The sequence below is a fragment of the Gambusia affinis genome, linkage group LG17 (genome assembly GCF_019740435.1).
Source record: "Gambusia affinis linkage group LG17, SWU_Gaff_1.0, whole genome shotgun sequence".
In the NCBI taxonomy this organism is placed as follows: Eukaryota; Metazoa; Chordata; class Actinopteri; order Cyprinodontiformes; family Poeciliidae; genus Gambusia; species Gambusia affinis.
In genome coordinates this window covers 23,471,179-23,497,243 of record NC_057884.1, presented here as the reverse complement: position 1 = coordinate 23,497,243, position 26,065 = coordinate 23,471,179, and the positions used below count along the sequence as shown (strand labels likewise).

At 41.8% G+C, this 26,065-nt stretch overlaps 5 protein-coding genes across 14 annotated transcripts in view; 3 read left to right on the top strand and 2 right to left on the bottom strand.

Moving 5' to 3' along the window:
* The window catches only part of LOC122846989 (NACHT, LRR and PYD domains-containing protein 12-like), a 626,610-nt gene that overhangs the window by 341,456 nt on the left and 259,089 nt on the right, over positions 1–26,065 (bottom strand). The window lies entirely within an intron of this gene.
* On the bottom strand, positions 1,043–2,470 carry LOC122847018 (5-hydroxytryptamine receptor 1A-beta-like). The gene has a single exon (XM_044144366.1). It carries the CDS (start codon positions 2,381–2,383, stop codon positions 1,127–1,129), a length of 1,257 nt encoding a protein of 418 aa, XP_044000301.1. The 5' UTR covers positions 2,384–2,470; the 3' UTR covers positions 1,043–1,126.
* LOC122847041 (E3 ubiquitin-protein ligase RNF180-like) lies at positions 5,735–8,658 on the top strand. The gene is made up of 5 exons (XM_044144398.1): positions 5,735–5,851; positions 6,612–6,770; positions 7,102–7,303; positions 7,379–7,504; positions 8,338–8,658. Exons 2-5 carry the CDS (start codon positions 6,648–6,650, stop codon positions 8,511–8,513), a joined length of 627 nt encoding a protein of 208 aa, XP_044000333.1. The 5' UTR covers positions 5,735–5,851; positions 6,612–6,647; the 3' UTR covers positions 8,514–8,658.
* Positions 9,326–15,387, top strand: LOC122847031 (regulator of G-protein signaling 7-binding protein B-like). 4 transcript variants are annotated; one of them, XM_044144385.1, is made up of 6 exons: positions 9,329–9,906; positions 9,969–10,141; positions 10,908–11,038; positions 12,065–12,203; positions 12,273–12,343; positions 13,000–15,387. In XM_044144385.1, exons 1-6 carry the CDS (start codon positions 9,775–9,777, stop codon positions 13,089–13,091), a joined length of 738 nt encoding a protein of 245 aa, XP_044000320.1. In that variant the 5' UTR covers positions 9,329–9,774; the 3' UTR covers positions 13,092–15,387. The 4 variants fall into 4 exon arrangements, with proteins under 4 accessions (XP_044000317.1, XP_044000318.1, XP_044000320.1 ...); XM_044144384.1 differs by having other exon boundaries at positions 12,062–12,203; XM_044144382.1 differs by having other exon boundaries at positions 9,326–9,906; positions 12,062–12,343.
* Positions 16,675–25,729, top strand: c6 (complement component 6). Its single transcript, XM_044144330.1, has 18 exons — positions 16,675–16,859; positions 17,254–17,412; positions 17,581–17,737; positions 17,855–17,999; positions 18,078–18,219; positions 19,002–19,140; positions 19,206–19,400; positions 19,501–19,744; positions 20,271–20,393; positions 20,485–20,651; positions 21,726–21,951; positions 22,520–22,688; positions 22,781–22,892; positions 23,418–23,550; positions 23,832–24,026; positions 24,152–24,239; positions 25,027–25,271; positions 25,356–25,729. The coding sequence occupies exons 1-18, from the start codon at positions 16,717–16,719 to the stop codon at positions 25,535–25,537; spliced, it is 2,964 nt and encodes a 987-aa protein (XP_044000265.1). The 5' UTR covers positions 16,675–16,716; the 3' UTR covers positions 25,538–25,729.

Below are 26,065 nucleotides of genomic sequence, written 5' to 3'. Positions count from 1 at the left end.
TGAAAATTATTCATAAAAGTAGCATAAGAACATTTTTCCAAATCAGTTTTTTTCAATAAGAAACTGATGAAACTTTAACCAAAGCTGCAGCTGTGTTTCTTAATCTGGTGGATTTTTGGTTAAAATGTTTGTTTTTCATTCAGTGGGAGAAAATCCAGAAGTTTAACTCAATTAAGAGCAAAAATACTTCATAATAAAAACACTCAAAGTAAAATTACTTTGTTCTAAAAGTTACTCAAGTAAATGTAACTGAGTAAATTTAACTAGTTACTACCCAACTCTGGGTAACTATGTCACCTTCAACCAGATACTAATTAAAAGAAATGCCACTTCCTGATTTATTGGGCGTCTGTCTCTTTAAGAAACTCTTTTGTTTCTAATAGAGAAATCATTACTGAAATGTTCAATCTAGTTTAATAATGTCCCAAATATAAGTCTTAACAGCCTCACTTTAGCATTAGCGCTATTGCTAGCCTAGCTTAGCCTGGAAACCGTTACCATAGAAACTTTATGAACACCATAGATGTGAAAAGCTAACAATCATTCTTCAGTAAAATGTTAATTTATTTTTCAAATTGCTGTAAGGTTGTACGGATGCACAGGATCATGATTGACAGCGCTAAGCCCCGCCCCCTGGCTCTGGTTGGTTGTTTCTAGTTTAGTTAGCACTTTTTCACTGCTCAACAATAAACTATAATTCTAATTAAACAAATTATGAAGTTTAAGTTTAAATTATTATAGCTACAAAATTTTTTATTTTTTGTGTTTTTAAAAGAAAAACATCCAGTTTACAAATTGTCAGGTGAAAATATGTTTGTTATGTTGTTTATACTTGTTCCTGCTTTCAAACTGAGAATTTAAATACAAGTAGCTATTTGAAGTTTATAAATCCTGCTGTCCAACTGAAAATGTGTGCTCTCGACTTATGGCAATAATATTCCTCCATAAAAATCAACCTAAAAGCTGAGAGTTTGTGAAAAAAGTATCTTTTTATTGGACATTACATGAACACGAACATGAGCCTCAATCCAACGATCACAGCTTTATCTATGCATAGTCTACAGACAGTCTGGAGATATTTAACGATAATTATCAACACGAGTTTCTGTCCCGGTTCGTTTCTGATTCAGGGTTTGCAGAAATGACACTTGATGATTTTCTTGAAGGCGCTCTGGAAGTCTTTGTTGAAGTAAGCGTAGATGATCGGGTTGAGCAGGGAGTTGGAGTATCCCAGCCAGTTGATGACGGCCTCCAGCCAGCCGGGCATGTAGCACGACTCCCGGCAGAACGGCATCACCAGGGCCACGATGAAGAAGGGCAGCCAGCAGAGGATGAAGGTGCCCATGATGATGCCCAGAGTCTTCACCGTCTTCCGCTCCCGCGCCAGCGCGATCTTCCGCTTGGCTTCCGTCGCCTTTTCGTGGCGGCTCTCGAACAGCGGCGCGGAGCTCGGGGTGTTGGGCAGCGGCAGGTGGCCCCTGGAGGTGCTGTGCACCTCGATGATCTCCAGAGACTCGCCGTCGTCGGCGTGCTTCACTGCGCCGTTGACGCTCGGCGGAAGCGGCGGCCGCGGCTCCACGCTGCGCTTCCAGCTCTTGCCCTGCTGCGCGTCGCCGTGCGGCTTCTTGTGGAAGAGCGCCGGCGACAGCGCCAGGCACGAGTCGGACACTTTCTTCTTCTCGGTTTTACGCACAGTCCTCCTGATCCGGAACCGCGCCGCTTTGAAAATCCGCCCGTACAGAACCAGCATCAGCGTCAGCGGGATGTAAAACGCGCCGAACGTGGAGTATATCGTGTACCACGGGTCCTGCCGGATCTTGCACTCCATCTGGCTGTGCCGGTCCTCCGCGTCGCCGCTCGGCTGGGAGCGCATCACCAGCATCGGCGGCACCGAGATGGAGAAGCCGACTATCCAGGTGACGCTGATCAGAACCGCGGCTCGCCTCGGCGTCCGTTTCTTCATGTAGTCGATGGGCTCGGTGATGGCCCAGTAGCGGTCCAGCGCGATGGCGCACAGGTGCAGGATGGATGAGGTGCAGCACACCATGTCCAGGGAGATGAAGATGTCGCACGGCACCGGGCCGAGGGTCCAGCGGTCCAGAACCTGGTAGAGCGCCGCCATGGGCAGCACCAGCACCGACACCATCAGGTCGGTGACGGCCAGGGAGCCGATCAGGTAGTTGGCCACGTTCTGCAGGGAGCGCTCCAGCGCGATGGCCGCCACCACGCAGCCGTTTCCAAAGGCTGCGCACAGGATGAGCGCGCCGAGCAGAAAGGAGGTGAGCAGCTGGGAGCTCAGCGTCACCTCCGCGCCCGCGGCGGCGGCTGGTTCGGTGGAGTTGGGGAAGTCGAGCCAGGCTGTGGTGTTGTTGGTGCCGTCCATGGTGGCGCGGTGCGGACAGAGCGTGTTAGCGGAGCCCGGTGCGCAGCCGATCAGCGCACATAGCGGACTGCCGGGAGGAGCGCAGGTCGCGGCTACTGACGGAGAATGATGCGCGGTATTTATACCTGTGATGGAAAATGCGTCATTGAGCCGGTTCTGGTTCTGGTTCTGGTTTTGGTTCTGGTCCATTCCGCTTCCTCTTAATGTTTCAGTTGTTAAACTGGAAACTGAACATTTGATTTACTTCCAGGTTTCATCTCTGATTTTGTTTTGATCCCGCAGTTTTTGTTTTATTGCAGCTTTTCGGAACCGGTCAGAGAACCAAGAGACCAAACAGTTCCGAGGCGCTTAGAGCGCCACCTGCTGTTGACACGGTGATTTTAAAACACACAATGTTTTGGTCTGATAAGAAAATGGGTTGATAATTTATACACTGTAAAAGTAAGATTTCTAAACTAATTTTATAAAATTAAGAGAAGTAAAATAATAATGTTGATAGTTATAATAACAATAATAATTATAGTAATTATTATTATTACTAATATTTTATTACAATATTACATTATCATGATAGCATATTATATTAAGGTAAAGTTGTGAATGATGCACCTCAAACAATATTCAACCTAAATTAGTAGAAAATAGGGTAATATGATGATGTCATTATAGTTTTGATGAAAATATTATAGCTTATTATTATTAATAGCTCTTAATATTAATCGCAATTGTTAGTATTTTTATTATTAATATTATCATTATTTTAATAATATAATAATAATAGTAATAATAATAGTAATAATATTAAAAATAGATTTGATTATTATTATATTAAAAATTATCATATCAACGACTGAAGATACTTGGATTATATTATATTATTTGTTTCCTTTGAGCTAAATAAAAAAAAATATCTCAACTTAATTTTTATTGCAATAACAGACTCCGATTGAGCAAGTTATTACATTTTCAAACCTTTTTTCTCAACACAAATTGATTTCTGCCTCCAAACATTGCGACGCTTCCATTTTCTAACTGTAGTTACATAAATAAACCAGCAGGGGGACACTGGTCACTATTCTTACTATAATTTCCAATAGGTTTTTTTAATGACGTAACATTCTTTAGATAAATGCAAATTTAATCATCACAGAAAAGCGAAAGCATTCGTCTTTACCAGTTTTGGGACGGTGAGCGTTCTCGTAATTTTTGGCCCATCGGCCATCCCGTACATCCTCACTTTCCCTGTTGTCACAAACGGATTTAAATGCTCAGCACTTCGTCACCTCGACCGTTTAAGCATTTAAAAGTTATTTACGGTAAGCCTAACAGTGAAAAACTGATTATAAGACATAATTTCGACACTTTAAAAGTTAGATTTTGAACCGCCACGAGGGAAAATGGTCATTTATGGCGTCAACTTCAGCGAAGTTAGCTGGAGGTTAACTGTTTAAACGGTCTGTTTTCAGGTTTTAGCATAACTTTTAGAGTAAAAACAACAGCTAAGTTGTAATATTAACACAAAGAAGTGTTAAAGAAACTGATGCATGAATTAAACTTTCTAAAAATGTGAACTTTAACAGTTGGATGGTATTAGTTTGATTCTGAAAGTATTTCTTCCGCATCAGCAGGTGTGTTTTAACAAGCCTAGCTGTGATAAAGTCTTAAGTTATTAAATTATCTCTCATATTTCCAGATTTAAAGAATCTGATAGTTTGCTAAATCCCTCCCACTTAGAGGATTTTATCAAACTATCCAGTCCGGAAGTTTCCTGGAAGTTTTCCTCCATTTTTTACAACTTTTGGTGCTTTTTAGAATCAGTTTCGGTCCTAAATCCATGTGATGGGATCAGGTCACGTGGTTAACAAAACCCACACATCCGTCTCCATGGCAACACCTTACAGCTGATTCTGGGAGGTCCGTGGAATGTTTAGTGGAAGGAAAACGTGTAGCTATAAGGCAGAACCAATAACAATGTCTCACTTAGTGAATAAAATATCATTTTGAGGATGTTTTTAATAATTCGTTGACCTCTGACATGTTTGGTTTGTGTTGTCGTCCCTCCTGACCAGCAGATGGGTTGATGTGCTCCTGCCAGGCAGGTGAAGATGAACGGAAAGAAGCTCCGCTGTAGGCGCTGCCGCAGGGCCGTCGGAGACGCCACGTGTCTGATGGCGGTCAGTAACGAGTTTTACTTAAATTTAATTAAACTGGTTTGATTTGGACACAGAACATTATAAGGACATTCAGCGTCTCTCTATGTTTTCCTCCAGTTCAGACTTTTATTACTCATTATTTATTATTGTAGTATCATTAGTGTGGTGAGTCACTACAGGAAGTGGATGTAGGGCACTTCCTGTGAACTCTGGAAAACAAGTTTGGATTTTTAAAGTGAATCCAACCATCATTTTTATCCTTTGAATGTTGTAAAACCACTTCCTGTTGTCGTCTTCTTTGTGGTTTCTGCCAGTAGTAACATCCAGCTGTTGATCATGTGACTCGTGTTTCCATTAAAGCTTTATGAAATACATTTATTTTGATACATTTATAAAACCACCTCATCCCAGTGTTGAGTGAGTTTATTTTAGTACTTCCAGTTTGTGTATTTCTGAGGTCCAGTTTGTTCTCCAGGCAGCAGACTCCGGTCCGATCTCCTGCTGTATTTGGCACATGGATGTTGATAATCTACCGGAGTGGATCTGGATCTCGGTTCAGCAGGTTGGTTTTCTCCTCTTCCTGTTTGTGTTTCTCATAATTTAATGATTTAATCTGATTTCTGACATGTCAGGTTCTTTTCCTCTTTGATTTGGTTCACTTCAGGCTGCGTTCACACTGCAGCCTGAAGTGAACCAAATCTGGCCTGTGTCGTTCAGACGGTCACCCAGGTCCAGAAACATGAGTTTTGTGTCGCTTCAGGCCGGCTGAGCTCCGCTGATATGTGATCAGAACCATTTCCAGAGTTTTCCAGAACCTGCCGTCTCGTCCTCAGGCCGTCTGGACGTCCGGGAAGCTGAACTGCTTCCACTGCGGGGCTCGGCTGGGCGGATATAGCTTCCTGAACCGGTACCGCTGCCCCTGCGGCCGCGATGCCACCGTCCACTTCAGCCGCAGCCGCGTGGATCTGGACCAGAAGCCCCGCCTCCTCATCGTCCCGCGGCGCAGGACGGGCCGCGGGTCGGCGCAGGCCCAGCAGGAGGAGCCCGCTCTGGACCCGGTCAGCGCCAGTGGGACTCCACAGCCCGGCGCCGCCGGAGACACGGACGCGCCGCAGCTGGACTCGTCTGTGAGGAGAGCAGCAGAACTTCAGGCTGAGTCGGATCGTGAGGATCGGAGCGACGACGTCCCCAGGGAGTCTGGAGCTCCAGCAGGATTAGCATCGTTAGCATCGTAGCATCGTCGTCTGCAGCGCCTCTGGAAACAGCTGAAGTTCATTTCGCCTCTGAGGGAAGTGCAGAGCGGCAGGAGGAAGCGGTACGTTTACGTGTTTTTAACGTTGAATGTTTTTATTTACATCTGGAAAATTCACAACACTGGAGGGAAAAAACATTTTTGTTTTTCTTTCCCCAGTAGAATCTGTTACCAAACTGAAACCTGGAGATGTAGCTGTTATTAACTCGGTGCAGAGAGACACAGCATAAAGAAAAGAACAGAAAATAATAACTCAGGATTTAACTCCAGAAATTACACAAACATTTCCCACACACAATGTTTATGTTTTCAGGCTTGATGTTTATTTTGTGATTATTAATAAACAATCATCTGAACACAGTGATGATTGATTAGCTCATTTAAACATCTGCGCTACTGATGATCTATCATAGAATTGGTGTTTAATTCCACAGCACCTCTACATGTCCAGGCTGTCATAGTCAGGCTAGCATAACTAGCTTGACTTTAGATAAAAGGCGAGTTTATTGGAAAATCACATTTCGTGTAGTTTCACCTGTTGAAAATTTTCTGAGTTCTAAATATCTGAAAAGTTCGACTCCTGAACCTCAGAAACGGCCGTGTGTTTTCTAGAACATTTTCTCAGTCGTAGCTCCAACCACTGTGACTCCACAGAATGGATGATGAGTCTCATTAGCAGGAAACAACATGGAGACGCAGCTTCCTCTACTTTCTTCAAAGAATGAAACCATTCAGGGAAAAACTAAATGGGTCAGAACAAAAACCAGGGGAGACTTTGGTTGAGCTGCTGGTTCTGACCCGGTTCTGGCTCCCTCCTGGCCAGGTGTCGTCCTCTCAGGGCTCCGTGGTTCTGAACTCCATGGCCCGGACCAGACTGAGCAAAACAGACCTGAACCGACTGAAGAGTCGGAAGAGGAAGCAGAGGAGGAGAGAGAGATGGCTGCAGAGTCAGCTGCTGGAGGAAGAGGAGGAGGAAGAGCCGGTGAGGAAGAGCAGAGGCCAAACTCACAATGAATTAAATTATTATTGTTGTTGTTGTTGTTATTATTGAAAGTTGAAGTATTTCAGTCTGTAACTCAGACTGATGCTTTATGTCTGTTAAATATGACGATTAAAACACGTTTAGGATTATAATCTTTCACCAGACCAATAAAAACTGTTTAATATCTGAATAGTTTTTATTACTTAATGTCAGTTTTAGTCTGATTTTGTAGAGAATTGATGAGTAAAGAAAGTTCAGAGTCTCTGCAGGTTGTCAGTTTCCCCTCCTCCTCCTCTGAGTGACCTCTGACCTCTGACCTGTGGTGTCCCAGGCCCAGTCGTCCTGTGAGGACGTGGACCGGGACGGCCTGACCTGCGCCGTGTGTCTGGACGTTTTCTTCCGGCCTCGCAGCTGCCTGCCCTGCGCTCACGTCTTCTGTGAGCCGTGTCTGCGGCGCCTGGCCCGGAACCGCGCCGCCCACACGCCCTGCCCGCTCTGCCGCCGCCTCATCACCAACACGGGCTTCCACAGAGGTCAGCCTCCGCCCCGGGTCGTAATCTGAGATCCAACCCCTCCGCCGTCTGACGCCGCTCCTCTTCCTCCCTCAGAGCTGGACCACCGGGCCAAGACGCTGTTCCCCAAGGTCTGGGCGACGCGCAGGCAGAACTTCCAGAACTCGCTGAGCGCTCGCTGGCCGCTGCCCAGCTCCCGGGAGCAAACACGCTTCTTATGCTGTCAGCACATTTTCACTTTGACACTTTTAAAGGGAAACCGCCCTGTAAAAATTATATGTGCAATGTTTTTGTTTTTGTATTTTTAAAAACCCACCTAGACTGGATCAATATGTAACTAATTATTCTTGTTTCAGGCTCATTTTCAGAAGATTATTTCCTAAATGGTTCCTCTTTCACTGCAGTAAATCTTCTCAACAGTTTCAGAACCACTCAGAGATTTAAAGGGATTTTTGTTTGGATCTGATGAGTTTTCCAATGTGGCTCTGAATGACTGGGCCCCATGCTGGGACCAATTTGTTTGAAAAATATGAAATTAAATCACAGGAGTCCAAAAGCGTAGAGATTTTATCAGATCATCTGCTCACAACATAAAAAACCATAAAAATATTTTCTAACATTCTGACACTGATTTGTCCAAAACATAAATATTAACACCAGACCTGTTTCTGTGGCATTGAGAGTTTTGTTGATGAGGTGAGACAAAATGGCCTCCATTTAAATACAATACCGTGAATCTGTGCTGCCCCTGGTGGCTCAGGTGTGTCATTACACTCCACACCTAGTACAAGTATTTATCTTTTTTATTTCTTATAATAAAAAAGAAATATTATAATACTTTTTCTCTTTTGAACCAGATCACTTGCACATGATTTATTTTGTTTGTTTTTTGCTTTTGTTTAGTTTTCTGTTAGCTGAGTAGAAAAGAGCCATAAACTAAGTTTTAGTCTTTAGAACAACTAAAATATTAATAATTTGAATAAAAAGTCTTTCATAGAGCAGTTTGTATTCTGGGATGTCTGGTGACCTCTGACCTCTGCTCTGTCGTGCTCCAGGTCATGGGCGAAGCGCGGAGGCCGCGTGGCGACGCTGGCATCTAACTCCACGACCCTTTGACCTCGGCATGCAGGGCCTTCCTCAGCTGCCCTTCGCCACGCTCATCATCCTCTTCATCATCACCTTCGCGCTGCTCCTCTACCTCGCCGGGTTCTTCATCACGTTATTCACATGAGTTTCTGCACATGGCCTCGTTTTTAATTTGCACATGATTTAATGAACTGGAGAGGCATTTTAAACCCCGCAGAACCGCAGAAAGGTGCTGAACAAAACGCTTCCAACTTCTTGTAAAATAAATTTCTCCTCTTTTCAAGGACTGAGACGGTGAAGGTGTCCATGTTTTCTGAGTTTTTCCACCTCTTGTTTTGCTGAGTCATTTTTCCTGTGAGTCCTCAGAAGTACAGATGCATCCAACCAAAGCAAACACGTTAGCTTAGCGCTAGCAGGACAAACGGTGCTAGCAGGAGTTTTTACCAAAAACTAAAGAGAAACCCCACAAACGCTAAAACCTGATGCGACTCCGTTTTTATTTACGTTTTATGAAGCAGGAAGTCGCTCTCGGTGTCTTCAGAGGTTTGGTGTCGTTTCCTTCAGTGGCTCTTGGTGCAGCGCCCCCACAGGCCAGGAGGGGAACAGGTTCAAAGGGTTTGGTTGGTTTGACACAGTACCAACCAAGTCTAACTAAATTTAGTTGGTAGACTAAATATTTAGCTTGCTAATTAAATATATGGCTTAAAACGTCATTTGCTTTCTAACTGAAAAGCTTAATATTTATGTAGCTAAATAATTAACTAAAAATTTCAGCTTCCAATTAAACATTTAGTTTTTATGTATTACTAGCAATGTAACTAAATATTTGGCTTGCTAATTAGATATTTAGTTTGAAACTGAGAAATGAATTAATTACTTGGTGAAAATATAACAAACTAATTTTTTTCTCTCTTATTTCCTCAAATTATTGTATTACTTTACAAGATGCACCCCACAAAGCGCTGAAACTTTAACTGACATCCATTTAAATTAAAGCATTTCGATGTTTTTTGTACATTTAAACGCGGTTAGTTTATTTGGGTGAGTATTCTCTCGTCTTTAAACGGTTAATTTCATTCCGAGGTGACGACTTGTTTTGCTGTTGGCTCCGTCACACGTGAGGCAGAGGCGGAAGCCGCAGCAGCCTCCCCCCTCCTGTCGGCCTTCACAGGCGGCTGAAGGTGACTCCATCTCGGCTGGGATGCAGAAGCGGCTGCTGAGCCTCCCATCGGCCGGACACCAGCTCCTGTTTCCCCGGGAAACCAGCGCTCACAGCCGGGGAAGGGAGGCCCTCCGAGCCGGGCTCTCATCCGCCTGAGCTGACTCATTTTGTTGGATCTTTTTCGGATCTTTTTATTTCGGGGTGCCTCTCTCTCTGGGTGGGCTCCGGCGGAGGGGGTGCATGCATGTGTTCCGCACCGTACGGGCGGAAAAAGCGCCCAAGATCCGCAGGGAGCATCTTCCCCATCAGCAAGGGGGCGCAGGCGGATCCGGAGCGGCGGGAGAGCACGGAGGCGGCGGTGGACGACAGCAGGATGGTGGGTAGAAAAATATAAAAATAAATGAAACCCGGTCTGTTGGTGACTATTCCTCCTTTCAGACGGTTCAGGAGTTCAACACGCTGGTGGCTCTGTACCGGGAGCAGGTCATTTCTGTCGGGGAGATCTCGGTGGACTGTCCGTCTCTGCGGGCTCAGATGCACCAGACCCGGTCCAAAGGATGCTCCATGGCCCGGGCCGCGCACCAGGACCTGGCCATCATTTCTGGATCAGGGTAAACGCGAACCGCAGTAACGCTGATGAATATGGATCCGCATTTTACCGCTGAGTTAAAGTTAAATAAAGTACCTGCTAATGTTGTATTATTAAATTCTCATTAGTTATTGTTACAACAATACATTTTCCTGGACGATAAATTGTTCCGGTAATTATTGCGATAAAGTACGATACTAATATGGAGGTAATTTACTATTTATATTATTGCAGGTTCAGCATCTCAAAGACCAAAAAACTTTAAGAATGTAACAAAAAAGGAACAGGAAGGCATGTTAAATATCCAAAATACAACATCAGTAACAACCAAGAACAATAAATAAAACAGTTTATTTGTATTTTTATTTTTTTTAAATTACAATTAGAATGAATTTTTTTTACTTTTCAATGCACAATTCAAAATAAAAGGGAAAAAACAGAATAAAAACAAGATGAAACTAGTACAGAAATAAATAATATTTAAATTCTTGTCAACAGTTAAGGTAGAATAACTTTATCCATAAAATCTTATTAAAAACAAAAACAAAGCAGCAGAATATTTTATGTATGTTTTCTAAAACACATCATTGAACTTCAGACAAACTCATAAAAGAAAACAAACAATTTTAGTATTTGATTAGCAAATTATGTCACAAACTGATTAAATGTGTAACAATTTCAGTCCCACAGTTTATTGGGTTTTCATGATCACTTTCCTCCTGACTCATTAGTGAGTCTAAATCTGGAGCTCCGTCTGTGAATCTCCTCATCCATCTTTTCTCCTGCAGGCCGGAGGACGGACAGATCCATCCTGAAATCTGCCGGCTCTTCATCCAGCTGCAGTGCTGCCTGGAGATGTTCATAACCGAGATGCTGAAGTCCATGTGCCTGCTGGGGGTTCTGCAGCTGCACAGGAGAGGTACCGGCACCCAAACACAAACACTTTCATTACTTATCACTTAGTTTAGATGCTTTTCTTATAACCAGTGACACCGCTAGCTGGAAAGCTAGCTGCTGGGCTAACCTGAAAGCATATTTAGTTCTGCTGACGCTAAAGCGCTAGCTAATGCTAAAGTTGATATTTTACAACATCAGATGTGTGAAGACTGGAACTACTTCAACATATTTTTACTCAAGTAAAAGTAAAAAACCTATTTGGTAAAACTTCTACTCAAGTCCTGAGTAACTGATCAAATGATCAATCATTTAATATTTAGCAATTCTGTCATCAGATGGAGCAAAATATAAAGTTATGGGAAAATTTTGGTATTTTAAAGACCAAAGTGACTATAATTGAACAAAAAAATAAATAAAATCAGTTTCTTTTAATAAAAAAAAACTTCTCAAACTTTAACAAAAACTGCTGGATATTTGGTTAAAACGTTTATTTTCATTCAGTGGGTAGAAAATCCAGAACTTTTACTCAAGTAAGATAAAAATAAAAAGTACAGCATAGTAAAAATACTCCTAAAAGTATATATATCTTTAAAACTTTACTAAATATATGTAACTAGTTACTACCCAACTCTATTCAAAATAGTATTTCATCCCAAACAAGATATGATTTGAATTTATGGGAAGCTAATTACGCTAAACGTTTTCACAATTAGCATAAATGCTAATGTGCTAAATGAAAAATTAGCTGTTATAAGCATTGGATTTACGCAAAATATTAGAATCTAAAATGCATTTTTTAAATGTATCTTAATAATATATCCACACACTGTGAGCGTGAAAAGAAAGTACACCCTGCAGCTGTTTGAGTTCATCAAACGTCTGAGATCTTTCTTTCACCACCAGATGGCAGCAGAGAGTCGATTAAATTATTAAGATACATTTTTCCAAGGAAATCTTTGTTTATAAAACTAGAGCTTTAAGTGAAACTCTGATCAGTGAGCAGGTGTTGTATTGTTGTGTTTTTATTTGTGGGTTTTCCTCCCAGCAGGAACCGAGTCGGAGCCCAGAGTCGACTTCCGGATGGACGAGAGCTCGGACGTTCCCATCCTGGAGGACCGCTCGTCGTCTCCCATCGATTACCCTCAGGAGACGTGGCTGGTGGGGACGGATATCGACAACATAGAGAGGTGCTGCTCTGTTCTTCTTCTGTTTTCTGTCCCACCGTGTGACTCATCACAACGTGTTTCTGTTGGCAGAGACATGAAAGAGATGAGAAACTTACTCAGCAAACTCAGGGAGACGATGCCGCTGCCGCTGAAAAATCAAGGTACATCCACTGCAGTATCAATGAAAATTACTGTTTGGAATAACATGTTATCATGGATTTAATATAATTAGAAAAGTTTCTGTGCTCTTGATGAGGCGGACATTTTGATGGCGGAAATGTTTCTGTTCATCAAAAGATGCAAATGTCCCAAAAACAAAACTCCTAAACTAAAACTTGTTATAGCACTCTTGACTTGACAAGCATTAGCTTTTGCTAAATACTAAGTTGTTGTAACACTTTAGCATTAGCATCCGTTATGTTGCTGTAGTGCTTTAGCATTAGCTTCTACTAAATACTATCCTAATGTAGCGCTTTGCCATTAGCTTCTGCTAAATGCCATGTTGCTGTAACTTTTGTATTAGCTCCCCTCATGTTGTTGTAGCGCTTTAGCTTTAGTGAAACTACTGTATAGGGTTAGCGCTGTAGGGTTAGCGCAGCTACCCTTTTAGCTAGCAGAGTCCATCTCTCCCTTCGGCCTACTTCATCCTGTCAGGTTCAGTTCAGCTGATTTTCTGATTCTGCAGATCTGACAGTAATCAGACCTGGAAAACCAACCAAACCCTAAAATCAGTTTGTTGATCTGAAACATTTAGCTATCAGCTCAGATAAAGGTTTCTGCTCATCGTGTGAACTCTGGATGTTCTGACCCGTTTCAGACGACAGCAGCTTGTTGAACCTGACTCCCCAGCCGCTGGTCCGGCAGAGGAAGAGGCGCTTCCCCGGACTCTGCTGCATGGTGTCGGGCTGAGGATCGACAGGAACCTTTACTCCAGCTCTCACCCACATTTCACTTCATTTCCTCAAACTAAAATTGTAATCTCGGGTTTCCTCAAGAGCTCCAGAATGTTTAAACTTGGTGTTTTATTTGGAGGCGGGTCTTTGAGACGTCGGATCTGTCCGGTTTCTGACCCTGAAGCGTGTAAATGTCCAGGCTATGCAGCTGCCTCACTGTGCTTCTCTCATGGCTCCACATCGTGTCTCATTCGTCTTCTGATCTGTGTGACGTGACAAAGCAAGTCCTCCACGTTGCGCCGCGTTCATGTACAGAGAGAAGAGAGGAAAAGAAGAAAAGCTGCTTCTGAATCTTAATCATCTGCGTTTTTAAAGCATATTTTTATCTCTTCGATGTTGTCGGTGATAAACTTTGCCTGTCTGACAGGAAAGTCTGCTTTTTTCTGCCTGAACCAGTCAGAGCAGAAACTGAAACGTGCATGAAAAATGTCAGGAAAGTGTTAAAAAGTATCTGATGCTAACGGTGCCTTGGACGGGGATTCACATCGCTCACCCTAAACCACCGTGGATGATCCAACAGGCGTTCAGTCGTGAGAAGGAAGGAAAATAACAACGTTAGCTTTGTAGTTTAATAAACTCCAGTCCGTTTTACTAGAAACTCTGGTCCGCCTACAAACCGAGATCTGGGTTCAATTGACGTGAACTCTGGTGCATATGTGAATGCCAAGTGGACTGGAGACCACTCCAAAAGCAGGAAGTGGACTACAGTGCAGGGCAATCTGGGTAAATACAACCAAAACAAAAATGCTAGGTAGCGCTAGCGGGGAAGATCACTCAAGAAATTCTCCAACTGCTAAAATCTGACGCTAATTCATATTTTCTTCACATCTCATGGAGAACAAAGTCGCGCTCAGTGTCTTATTCAGAGGATTTTATGTAATTTTGCTCAGTGGTTCTTGGTGCAGCGCCCCCACAGGCGAGGAGGGGAACAGGTTGCTCAAAAGGTTTGGATTGTAGAAACGGACAAAGTCTCCAGGACTATCAGGCATAAAATATTCTAAAACTAGATTTCTAACTAAATAATTAGATTGGAACTAAATATTTGGATTCAAACTAAATACTTGGTTTGTCAGACTAAATAATTAGCTTGCTAATTAGATGGCTACTTTGGAACTGATGAAAGAATAATATCCTAGCATCCAAAACGAACACGCTAGTCCAACGGTAGTGGAAGAAATGATTCGTTATTTTTCCCCAGTGATAAAAGATTAATCCTACAAACGCTAAAATCTGATGCCACTCACAGTGTTTTCTTTCAGTGGTTTTTAGTGCAGCGCCCCCACAGGAGAGGAGGGGAACAGGTTGCTGAAACGGTTTGGAGAGAACAGCAGCAGCTGAAAATGTAACAAATGTTGCCATTTTGGTCCCAAATCAAACTGACTTTACGGGACTATCTGGTGTGAAAACACCCTAAAATCAACCTCTTATCTTCTCTGTAAGTTCGTTCTTCTTCACTTTTCATTTTCCTTCCTCTTTAAAAGGTCTGAACTCTGCTGTTTATCACATAAAATCCTAATAAAAACAGCGCAGTTTGTAGTTGTAGTGTTCGAAGGATATAAATATCTCTAGCGCTCCTTCTCCATTGTCAGATCTCACTCTAATATCTGGTTCGGTTTTAGCCAAGTTGGGTGTGTTTAAACTGGCGGTGCGTTCCTCACCATGTGGGCGGAGCTCTGATGACATCATCTGTTGGGTGGCCATTTTCTGCCAAATCTCTAGCCATGTTTGTTCTGAGTCTAGTTAACGGCGTATTGGAAACAATTAGCGTACCAAACGGCTCCCCATTAATGGCACTTATGTTTTCTTCTTCTGTTTAATATTGAAATTGGTGATTTTAATTTCTTCAGTAGTCTTCCCTTAAAGAAAAATATGAATTGGGGCCATTAAGTGTGCTCAATATTATCATATATTACTAATATTATATTTTTTGTTGTTGAAAATTTACAAAAACCTTTAAGAGAAAAAACAAAAAGTATTAAAAAAATTTTTCCAAAGGAAAAAATTTTGGAACTGCAGAAAAAAAATCCAAACTGAAAAAATATTGATATTAAAAAATATATATTTTTTAATTTTTTAGTTCTATGACTTATTTTTCAGTTTCAAAAGAAAAAAAATGGAAACTGGAAAAATGGATTTGAAACTGACTATTTTAGAATTGCAAAAAGTAGTTTCAAACTCATAAAAATTTAAATAAAAAAATAAAAAAATCTGAATCTAAATTGTATTTTTGAAGTTCTTTTTTTTTTTTTTGTTCTAAAACTTATATTTCAGTTTCAAACCTTTTTCTAATAGTTTCAATTTTCTTTCTTTTGAACAAACTTCATGGCCCCAATGTAACTCCATACGGAAGAATGCTTTTATTTTTTTTCGTTTTCGCATTACTTTGATAAAGCATCACTTTTAAAATGAAAACAGCAAAACCACAGAAATAATCTCCTGTTTGCATCCAGCTGGGGCCATTTTGCAACTGAATGTAACGTAACCTGTAAACTGTGTTTTGTTTTCAGTTTCACTGTGACGCTGTGCTGATGTTTTAAATAGTCCGTCTTGTTTTGGCATGTGTGTGACTCAGATTAGGCCTCTGTGTTGATGTCCCTGCAGAGTAGAAGGAAACTGCTGAACTTAATGTACAGCTTAGGACATTTTATAACAAAAATAAAGTTTTATATACAAGAATTTAGATCATTTTGTTGTTTTTCTATCAGTTCAATGGATCGTATTAATCAGACATTAGCATTAGCATCAGCTAAATACTAAAATCACAAATTAAATTCAGAAATACTTTAAGTTGTAAACTGATATTCACGTTTCCTCAGAGCGGTCGGTCTTACGGCGGTTCTGAAGAAGATTTCGGGTCCAAAGTTATGAGCAAATATAACTTTATGTTATAATACGCTATTTAAAACGAGTTCAACCTACAAATGAAACTCCTGGCGCCATGTTTGATTCCTAACAGAAAGTGTTGGTTGTTTTGGAGCAATCTGATTGGCTGACAGGTCGTAGCTCTGCGCTACACTGCCCCCTATTGGTTTGGCATAATTAAAACAACAACCAATGATGGATTTGTGAGGTACAGAAATCCCGTGTGTGATATTATTTTTTAAAACAATGTGGCAGTCAGACACTTTGCTTTACATAAAACTAATATATCAGGAATTTGTTTGGGACTAAATGGGAATTAATAAAACTTTTAGATGTTTATTATTATTGATTAGAGTGCAACATAAAGAGTATTTTAGTTTCATGTTGTGTTCAGTTTGAAGAAAAATCTGGCCTATTTTCCTGCTATCAGATGGTTTTGTTTTGCTGAAATGATCCAAGCTGGGCTGGGATGTTCTTCATACCAGAACAAAGAGTCGATTGTGCAAAGCTGCTGATTGTGAAAATGTTTGGAAAACTTAAGAAAGTCGTAAATGAGCAGAAACATTCCACGATAAACAGAGATAAACAGAGAAACAGAACATCTGGTTTGCATCAAGCAGCCTGGAAACTCCAGAGCCGCTTCGCTTCCCATAACAACCAGGATCAAGAACCTGTGATTTGTTTTAGAAACCAATTGGTCAACATGAATTCATAAACAAATGCATTCCCCTGAGGATCGCTGTGGGTTTATATCCCCCCTGACAGGAAGCTCAGCCTCAGATCAGCCTGCAGTTCTGCTTTTATTACCAACCGATTCAAATTTCTGCAGGAATCTGATTAGAATCCGACAGCAGTCCATCTGGTGAGTTACGGCTTCATTTTTTTAAGTTTTAATGGTTAAATTCTGTTTAGTCTGGAGAAAACCTGCTGCAAAATGTCTAGATATTTAATTAAGGAGGAAAATGCAAGAAATTTGCATGAAAACTGCACTTGCATTTATAGTAATTTCTCAAAATGAAAGCCTACAGAAGAGAATCAGAGCCACTGAAAAAAAATATCTGACTTTAACCTCAGAGTTCTGGAAGAAAAGTCACAATTTTCTACAAAAAAAAAGAGGAATTTTGGAATTCTGTGAAAAGTTAAAAATCTTAGATTAGTTTCGTTTGTTTTTTCAGTGACCGTCATTCTCCTCTGCAGACACTAAATGAGTCATATTGGGTCATTTCAACATAAATAAAAACTTAAATAATTTTCAGGTTGAGCTGCTCGACGGCTCCATCCCGCAGCATGATGCTGCCTCTGTTGCTCCTCGGCTTCATATCCGGCAGCCTGGCCTGTCACTGTGACCTTTACTCCTGGACCTCCTGGTCCGCCTGCACCACGACCTGCAACTACGGCACTCAGACCAGAAACAGGTAAGAAAAAAAAAAAACAGATTTATAGAGTTAAACACAAAATAAAGGTTTTTATTTTCCTAAATGATGTTTGAGAAACGGGACGTTGTGCAACAACGAACCAGAATATTTACAGGATTGTTGCAAACCAAACCCAGAACAATCCGACAGATTGTTCCTGTTCTCCAGGAACTTTCGGTATGATGATTATTTTTGGAAGAACAGCTGCCCCCAGATATGTCCCAAGACTGAAACCAGAGGTTGTAACCAGCAGGCGTGTCCCATCAACTGCGTCCTGTCCGAGTTCAGCCGCTGGTCCGACTGCTCGCCCTGCGCCAAGAAGCAGGCAGGACCACAGTCACACCAACACACCGCTTCCTTCACATTCACATTAGAAACTACAGTATAATAGTTAATTAAACCCAGCTGCCGTGACTCGGGTTTCTGCCGTGTTCTGCTTCAGTTTCGGACCCGGTCTGTGGTGAGACCTGCCCAGTTCGGTGGTTCTGAATGCAGCGTGGAGCTGACAGAGGAAAGGCCCTGCTATCCCTCCAAGGAGTGCCAGTTACCGCCTGTGGACTGCAGAGGCGACTTCAAGTGTGACAACGGTGTGACGTGACCTAAAACGATGAATCTGCTGAACTTCAGCTGTAAGAAAAGATTAAAAATAACGTTTTGTGTTGCAGGGCGCTGCGTCAACTCAACGCTGACATGCAACAAGCAGAACGACTGTGGAGATAACTCGGATGAGAGAGACTGCGGAGCTTTTTCATTCGTCTGTCCTTCTGAGAGGAGACCGGCCCCGGGGGTTGATCTGGTTGGAAACGGGTAAACTTTTTTCTATTCTTACCCCAAACTCCCAATTACCCCTAAAGATGTTTGTAAAAGTGTATTTTTATTATCAGTAGTGGGCGCACTTCCACTAATGCGCTAATAGCAAAACAGGTTTTTAATTTAGCGTTTAGCGCACTTAGCTATATAAATGTTTTCAGATAAATTCTAAAGCGCTGATTTTCTTGGTTATTTTGCACAAAGTTCAACATCTGTGTTTTAGTTGAGGTTACTAACTGTTAAGAATTCCCTAAGTAGTTGGATGTTTAGCACCTTAGCAGTTTTGCTAACTTTGAAAACATTTAGCGCACCTAGCTTCCTCTGCGATTGTTTTTTCTGATAAATTCTAAAGCGCTAATTTACTTGGCTGTTTTATAAACTTTGAGTTGAGTAAAGTTCAACATCTATGTTTTAGTTTTTAGATGTTAACTGTTAACAGTTCTCCCAGTAGATAGACGTTTAACATCTTTGCATTTATGCTCAACTTTGACAACTTTTAGCTCTCTTAGCAGTAAATCCTAAAGCTCTTTAGCATTAGCTTCTGCTAAATTTGATGTTTTTATAACGCTTTAGCATTAGCTAAGCTAATATTTATTTTTGGTGCTTTAGGGTTAATGATGTAACTAATATTGCATCATTGTTTCAAGTGTCTTCTGTGCTACTTTTCAGCATTTTTCTGTTCCACAAGACCGATGATGTGTCCAGAGCAGTGGAAAATGAAAATAATTTCTGATATTTAACAAAGCATTTCCTCCTTCTGTTTCCTGGTTTATATGTAGTTTTGATTTTCTGGCGGAGGAGCCGAGGGGAGACGTGCTGGACAACATGTTCATGGGAGGAAGCTGCATCATCAGGCGACCACAAAGCACTTTAGTCTACCATCGAGTGCCGTACAACTTTAAGACCTTTGACATTAAGGTAGCCATTGATGTTCTCCACGTTTTAATTTAGTCAGATTTACTAACTGTGCTGTGGATGTTTAGGTTGGGGTGTTGGAAGACTTCAGCACCGACCCGCAGCAGGTGGTTTCTGAGCCGGTCGAGATAAAGAGATCGAATCAGAGAGAACAAAACACACGAGATCCAGACGACTTCCTCTTTGTGCTCTTTTATGCCCACAGTTCTTCTAGCTCCAGTCTGACCTCGAGTAAGGAAGCCTTTGAGGCCTCAAAGAAAAAGGTGATTTAAATGGTAGATGTAAACAACCCATTGCTAACACAAGAGCAAAACGTCTTTATTTAATAAAACTCTAAAATCAGTCTATCCCACCGTTTTTTAGGACTCTAAGTTTTTCCGAGTGCATCAACTTCTACCGGTTTCCAGCTTTACAGTGAAGGATCCACAGGATCTTGTGCTTTCGCTGCCATTCCTTCGGTTCCTTCACGCTCTGCCACTCGATTACAACTACGCCCTCTACAGGGAAATCTTCCAGCGCTTTGGCACGCACTACTACAGCTCTGGAAAACTGGGAGGCCACTATGATCTGCTCTACCAGTACAGCCGGGAGGAGATGAGAAGCTCAGGTTATGCATCACACCCTGGCATTTAGAGTTTAGAACCGCAGTTTAAACCAGAGGGACGTCTAAAGCGATATGCATGGAAATGATCAGGTAAGTTCACCTTGTGCTTATCTGGGGACACAATCAGGGTCCAGAAGACAACCCAATGTCTATCGGCCGGATCCCATTCCAATGGTCCTAATCTATATCTGAAGGTCTAAGATGAGAGTCAAAGTGTATCGCGTGTTTCACTTTTCGATCCAACTCAGTTTATAAATGAGGGAAAGATTTAATGAGGGTTTATGTTTCTGGCCTGGAGACGACCCAACTGACTGAGGACGGGAAAGTCTGGGCCCTTCTGCCTAATCTGTTGCCATGGAAACTAATGGATGGACCATGAGAACTCTTTGGCTTAAGATTTCATATTGGTCATCAAAGTTCCTGCATCCTTAAACAAGAAAAAACAGATACTGCCTTATGTCACCTAACATTTTTCCAATGAACCAACAGAATTAAAACTCAGTTTTTATCTGTACCTTTTTTGTGGCAGGTGAAACAGACGAGACCGTCAATGGCTGCCTGCGCAAAGATGTCTTCTGGACTGTAATCCTGTACACTGAATTCAGCAGCGTACAGAGATGCACCAACAACCGCATGACTGAGAAATACCAAGGTTACTTCTGACGTATAGCAGAGGAACCGTCTCTCTTGTTTCTACGTTTTGGTGTCTCTCGGCTCATTTTCTCCTCTTTTCTCTTGTCCAGGCTCGTTCATCCAGGCCTCTGAGAAGTCCTTCTCCAGGGTGAAAGGCGGTGGAGCCAGGGAAGCTGGAGCTCTGGCCTGGGAGAGACAAGGCGCTGCTCCGGACAAGACATCCTACAAGAACTGGGCCAAGTCTGTGATTGACAGCCCTGCTTTGGTGGACTACAAGGTCAGTTCCAGAGATCCTCATAGAAACATTTTATTCATCATTGATGCTGAAGGGTTCAGTGATGAACACTAAGCTGCTTAGTAGAGAAGATAGTAGCCAGCCAGGGGTTTTCTCACAAAGGGACTTGGAGAGAAATGGTGTTACAGTCGGTAGCCCAGTTCCCGACCTAGAGTCTTCCAGAATGGAGTTTGCCTGTTTTCACTGGGTACTCCAGCTTCTTCCCGCTGTCTAAAGACATGCATGTTTGGTAAACTGGCTGCTCTGAATTGTCCTGAGGTATGGCAGGGTGTATATATGGTTGCTGTGTGATTAACCAGCAATCTGTTGGTGCATCAAATGACCGCTGGAGAGGTCAACCTCTCCTCGACCTCGTTAGGACAAGGAGGTACATCCAGACGATGGATTTGGGAAAAACAAAGAAAGGATTCCCCAAAATGGCCAAGTGGTCTGTGTGGTCCTGTGACAAGATGGCTGCCATGACTAGAACCAGTTATTGAGTAAATGCTCTACACTCATTGGGTTTCAACACGTGGTACCAGCAACAGTGAATCTTTGGAAGAGTCATCCAGATGTTTAACTGATTAACTTCTTGTTCATATAAAAGGAAATTGAACAAAGGATGCCTGAAGCGTAACTATCGCCCAGACAGCATAGATCACCAGCATACAGTTCAGTTTTAAGCCATCCACAGTTAGCATCCTTGCTAACAGAAGTCTGAGAAAGCATTTCTCTCCTTGTTCTAAGTCACTCTTGTGAATTAAGTTCTTGTGTCGTTTCTTGTCCAGGTTTTATCCACAGCTGGTCCTCTCTTAAAAAAGTACATTTTCCTTGTCACTTGATGTCTTTAGAAAGCTAGAGTCCACATCGATATGGTCTAGTTACTTCTAGCTTAGGAAGAAATCACTTTAGCTGCTCATGTCATTATGTTGAGAATATTTTACCAGGCTGGTTAGCAGGTGTATGTAGCTACTATCTTAATGTTTTCACAAAAACTTCCTCCTAATTCACCAAACTGACATCACTCTGAGTATAATCAGTAACGATATTAAAGAGTTCTTGCTTGTGTTTGTTCAGTTGCGTCCAATCATAGATCTGGTTCGGGGAATTCCCTGTGCTGTCACAAAGAGGAGACACCTGAGGAAGGCTCTGCTCCAATACCTGGAGGAGTTTGATACCTGCAAGTGCTCCCCGTGTCCCAATAACGCCAAGCCGGTTCTCTCTGGGACCGAGTGCAAGTGTGTTTGCCAGACAGGAACCTTCGGCACCAACTGTGAGTTACGGGCGCCAGACTACACTTCAGGTACACAACATTTTGATTACCAAGCTCATTTAGCTGGATCCTGTGTGTTTTAATATTATTCAAAATGTTTTTTTTATTGCCCGGCCACTGTACAATGTCTCTCCATGCTTAGAGAGTTTCTGCCACTCTAAGCATAGATAGCTTAGCATAGATGCTTAGAATGCCAGAAACAAAAAAAAAATTTAGCTGAGAACTTTTATAATACAGCAATTAATCAGTTAACAATGTTTCGAACTGAACTTTAATTTATATGGTAGAAAATAATACATAAAAAGTAACAAATATTTCTCCTGAACTCTGATTAGCCATTAGCTTAACCAGGGGATTAGCAGCTAGCATAACTAGTGGTTGTTTTTTTCTATTTATTAATCTATAAATGTATCTGTTGACTGTTCAACTGCTTCATACCATTATAATTAGTAAAGAAGAAAACTAAAGGATCAATTTAAATCTGTATGTTTAACTGTTTTAGCCTTTCAAGCTAATAGGCTATGCGGCTAAACTATTAGCTTGAGATGCAGACAGAAATCTGGTCCAGTTTCTGCTGGAAGTGGTTTGTTTTCCACAGAGGCAGTGGATGGTTACTGGAGCTGCTGGGGGCCGTGGAGCAGCTGCAGCGCCACCATGAGGAGACACAGAACAAGGAAGTGTGACAACCCTGCTCCCCTCAGAGGCGGCCAACCCTGCGACGGTCCAAATAAACTAGAGGAACGGTGTCCCCTCTCCCTGTTTGAAAAGTAGGACTCATACGGACTCAAGTAAAATGAACTATTTCAACCTGCATGTTTGGTTTTTCTAGAGTTGCTTGTTGTTTGGGTTTCCTGTGCAGGAAAGAGTCGTGTGACAACGATGATGACTTCACTGTGGGATGGAGGGATGAGCTGCCGCCGGGGGTGGAGGGATGTTTGAGGCCGCAGAGACCGAACCACAGCTTCCTCAGGGTACAAATCTACTCAGATGGACAAAACCACGTCTGCATTTAACAGTACAGTTCAGTTTTAAACTAACAGCATTTTACAACGGCATGTTGAAGCCAAAAAAAAATGTAGGCCTAAAAAAAATAAGAAATTTTGAAGTTAATTTTCTAAATGTTCTAGAAAACCTTTTTGCAATTTCTGAGTTTTAAAAATTTAAAGTTTGCTAGAAAAATAATCAGATATGTTTAGATTTACCTGGGAAATCTATTAAAAAAAAGTAAAAAAAATAAAAAAGAATTCTGACTTTTGGCCCTAATCCTCTTCCGTACAAAAACTTTTAAACTAGTCTCAGAAATTTTCTGGAAAAAACAACAAATTTTCTGAGCTTCAAAAGTTGAAAATTTGCTACAAAAAAAAACAGAAATTTCTAAAGTTCAAAAGTTGACCATTTTAATCTCTTAAGTTTCTTTTAAATGACTTTTTACTGATTATTACCACAAATACGCTGTTGTACATTTGATGATTAATTGTTTTGCTTCGTTCTTGCAGAAATCTAAACAGTATTACAGCTTTGGTGAGGACGAGGAGTTCCAGTGCTTCACTGGATTTGAACTGGTCGGTTTCCAGTTCATTAACTGTCAACCAGATGGAACCTGGAGTCAACCAAAAGGAAGATGCATCAGTAAGTTTGTGTTTTTACCACAGCGTTGGGAAAAAGTCAGTGTAGAGAAACCAGACAGTCCCAAACTTTTACAGATAAATTCAGACATTATTTAGCTGAAATGATCAAATTTAAACATGAAATTAAAAAACATTTAAAGTTCCAAGATCATAAATTACCAAAAGAAAAGTTTGGATACAATGAGAAATGTGTATGGGTCTAAAGTTGGTAGTGATTTAGTCTTTGAGTTCCTGCATTTCTCCACAGGAAGGTCCTAAAATCTGCCACCTTCTTGTCTTTAGGGAGGCTTTGCGTTGCTCCAGAGGTCCCAGAGAACATGGAGCTTCATCCCCCCAAAGCGACGTTCAGAGTGGGAGAATCGGTTGGTTTCAACTGCAATGAGACGGGCCTGATGCCGATGCCAAGAGGCCTCTACAGGTGCAGCAGCAAACTGACCTGGGAGCCGCCGCTGCCTGCAGACCTTCGCTGCACAGATGGTTGGTTGGAAACATTCAAGAGTCTCTTGAAATTTGACAAACTTCTGTAATAAAGTCGTTTTGTTTGCTAGCTGTAAAGCCACTAGAGAAAATGCTAAAATAATTTTCTGTTTTTGTCCGTTTAGAGCAGCCGTTTGTTCCTGATGGTCAGTGTGGTCCAGGACAGAGGCGACAGAGATCTGGCTGTGTCTGCATTGAACGGGAAAGTTGTCTGTAGGGGATTTTAGATCACTTGCATTTTCATCCAAAGATGTTTTACCATTTTTAGTTAAATCCAGTGTTGGGCACTGCTAACTAAAATGTAGTTACACTAATCCTAAATCACTAATCAATAGTTCTGTTAATGCTACCGCACCCCTCCAACATTATATCTAGCAGAAGCTAATGCTAAACGCAAGGCGCTAAATTTTCACCATGTGTCATTGACACAATATTTATGTAAACGTCCAGTTACTTGAACCATTCTTAAGTCTATAAACAAACTTTGTTCAACTGAAAGTTTACAAAACAGACAAAAATTTAGCTGGAAAAATTTACTTGAATGAAAGTAAGTTTGCTAAACCTTTTCAAAATTAACAAAAATGTCCTAAAAAGTCCTAAACATCTTACTACTTTGGATATTTTTGAGAATCGATAACCAAAATGTCAACACAGAGGTCAAACTTTATTCAACTGAACGTTTGCAAAATGCCCAAGTTAGAATTTATTTGGAAACATTAATTTAGGCAAAGCTAATTGCGCTAATCATTGTCAAAGCTAGCAAAAGCGCTAAGCGTCTAACTACTTGGGGAATTCTTAGCAGACAGAAACCAGACCATAAAAACAGCTGCGCTAAGCATTTTCAAAATGAGTTAAAGCACTAATTGAAAGATTAGCTTTGCTATTAGCATGTTAGCATAAGTGCATCCGCCGCTGGATAAGTCTGCTAAATGTTCATAAGTTGACAAACAGCCTTGTTTGGAAGGAGAATGATCTGATCTGAGCGTTCTCACGTCTTTAGTTCACAGACGGCGAGTCTCTGCGTCCTGAACGTAGACCTGGATCGCCCCGTGTCGATGTCGCTCTGCTCCTTCCAAGCCGGCCGTTGCCACGGCGACCCACTCTTCTACATCAGTGAAGGCGAGTGCAACCTGGACGAGGAAACCGAACTGAAGTGGCCGAGGTTCAGAGCCAAGATGTCGGCCAGGAGTTCGTTGCACGTGCCGTGCGGCTTGGACACCTGCTACGACTGGGAGACCTGCACCGGTGAGTCGGTGTGGCGTCTCATGTACTGGGAAGTCTGGGAAATGATCAAACATCTTGTCTGATGTTTATTTTTATGGGTTCCAGCCTCTAAGAAGTGCCAGTGCAAAGCTGCTCTTGACTGCCCCAGAACCTCGGACCAGATGTTCTGCGTGAAGCTGAAGCCGATGCAGATGATCCGGAGCATGAGTCTCTGCACTCTGGGGGCGATCAGCTACAGCGGCCGGGAGTATGAAATTCTCAACGAGGGCGTTTGTCAGAGCAGATGATGGTCCAAGTAAACCTCCCTGCAGCTACAGATGATTATTAAAAATTATTGAAGGGTTTTTGAAAGTAGTTAATCATGGTTGGTTGTCCTGAGTGTTGCTATTTTGTGGATGTAATCAGTGGTTGGTAGTTATCCGCGCTGGCATTTAAAGCTCTATTTTACTTTGTAATGCAATAAAACTTTATATTTAAAACAATGTAGACGTTTGTTTTGTTGACAAAGTGGATTCACACCAGTTTCTAGAAACTCAGGTGTGAATCCTAATCAAACTCTGGTTTGCTTACAAACAGATCTGGGTTTGGTTACAGTTCGAAGCCCAGCAGACCAGCCACGGCTCCAAAAGCAGGAAGTAGACTACAGCGCAGGGAATTCTGGGTAAATACAAACAAAACAAACATGTTAGCCTAGCGCTAGCTGGAGAAATGGCTCTTGGTTTTTAGCTTTGGGTAAAAAAACGTTTATCCTGCAAAAAGAAATGTTATCCTTTTGTAGGATAAAGTTTTCTACAACCATAAAAACTTTGTCACCA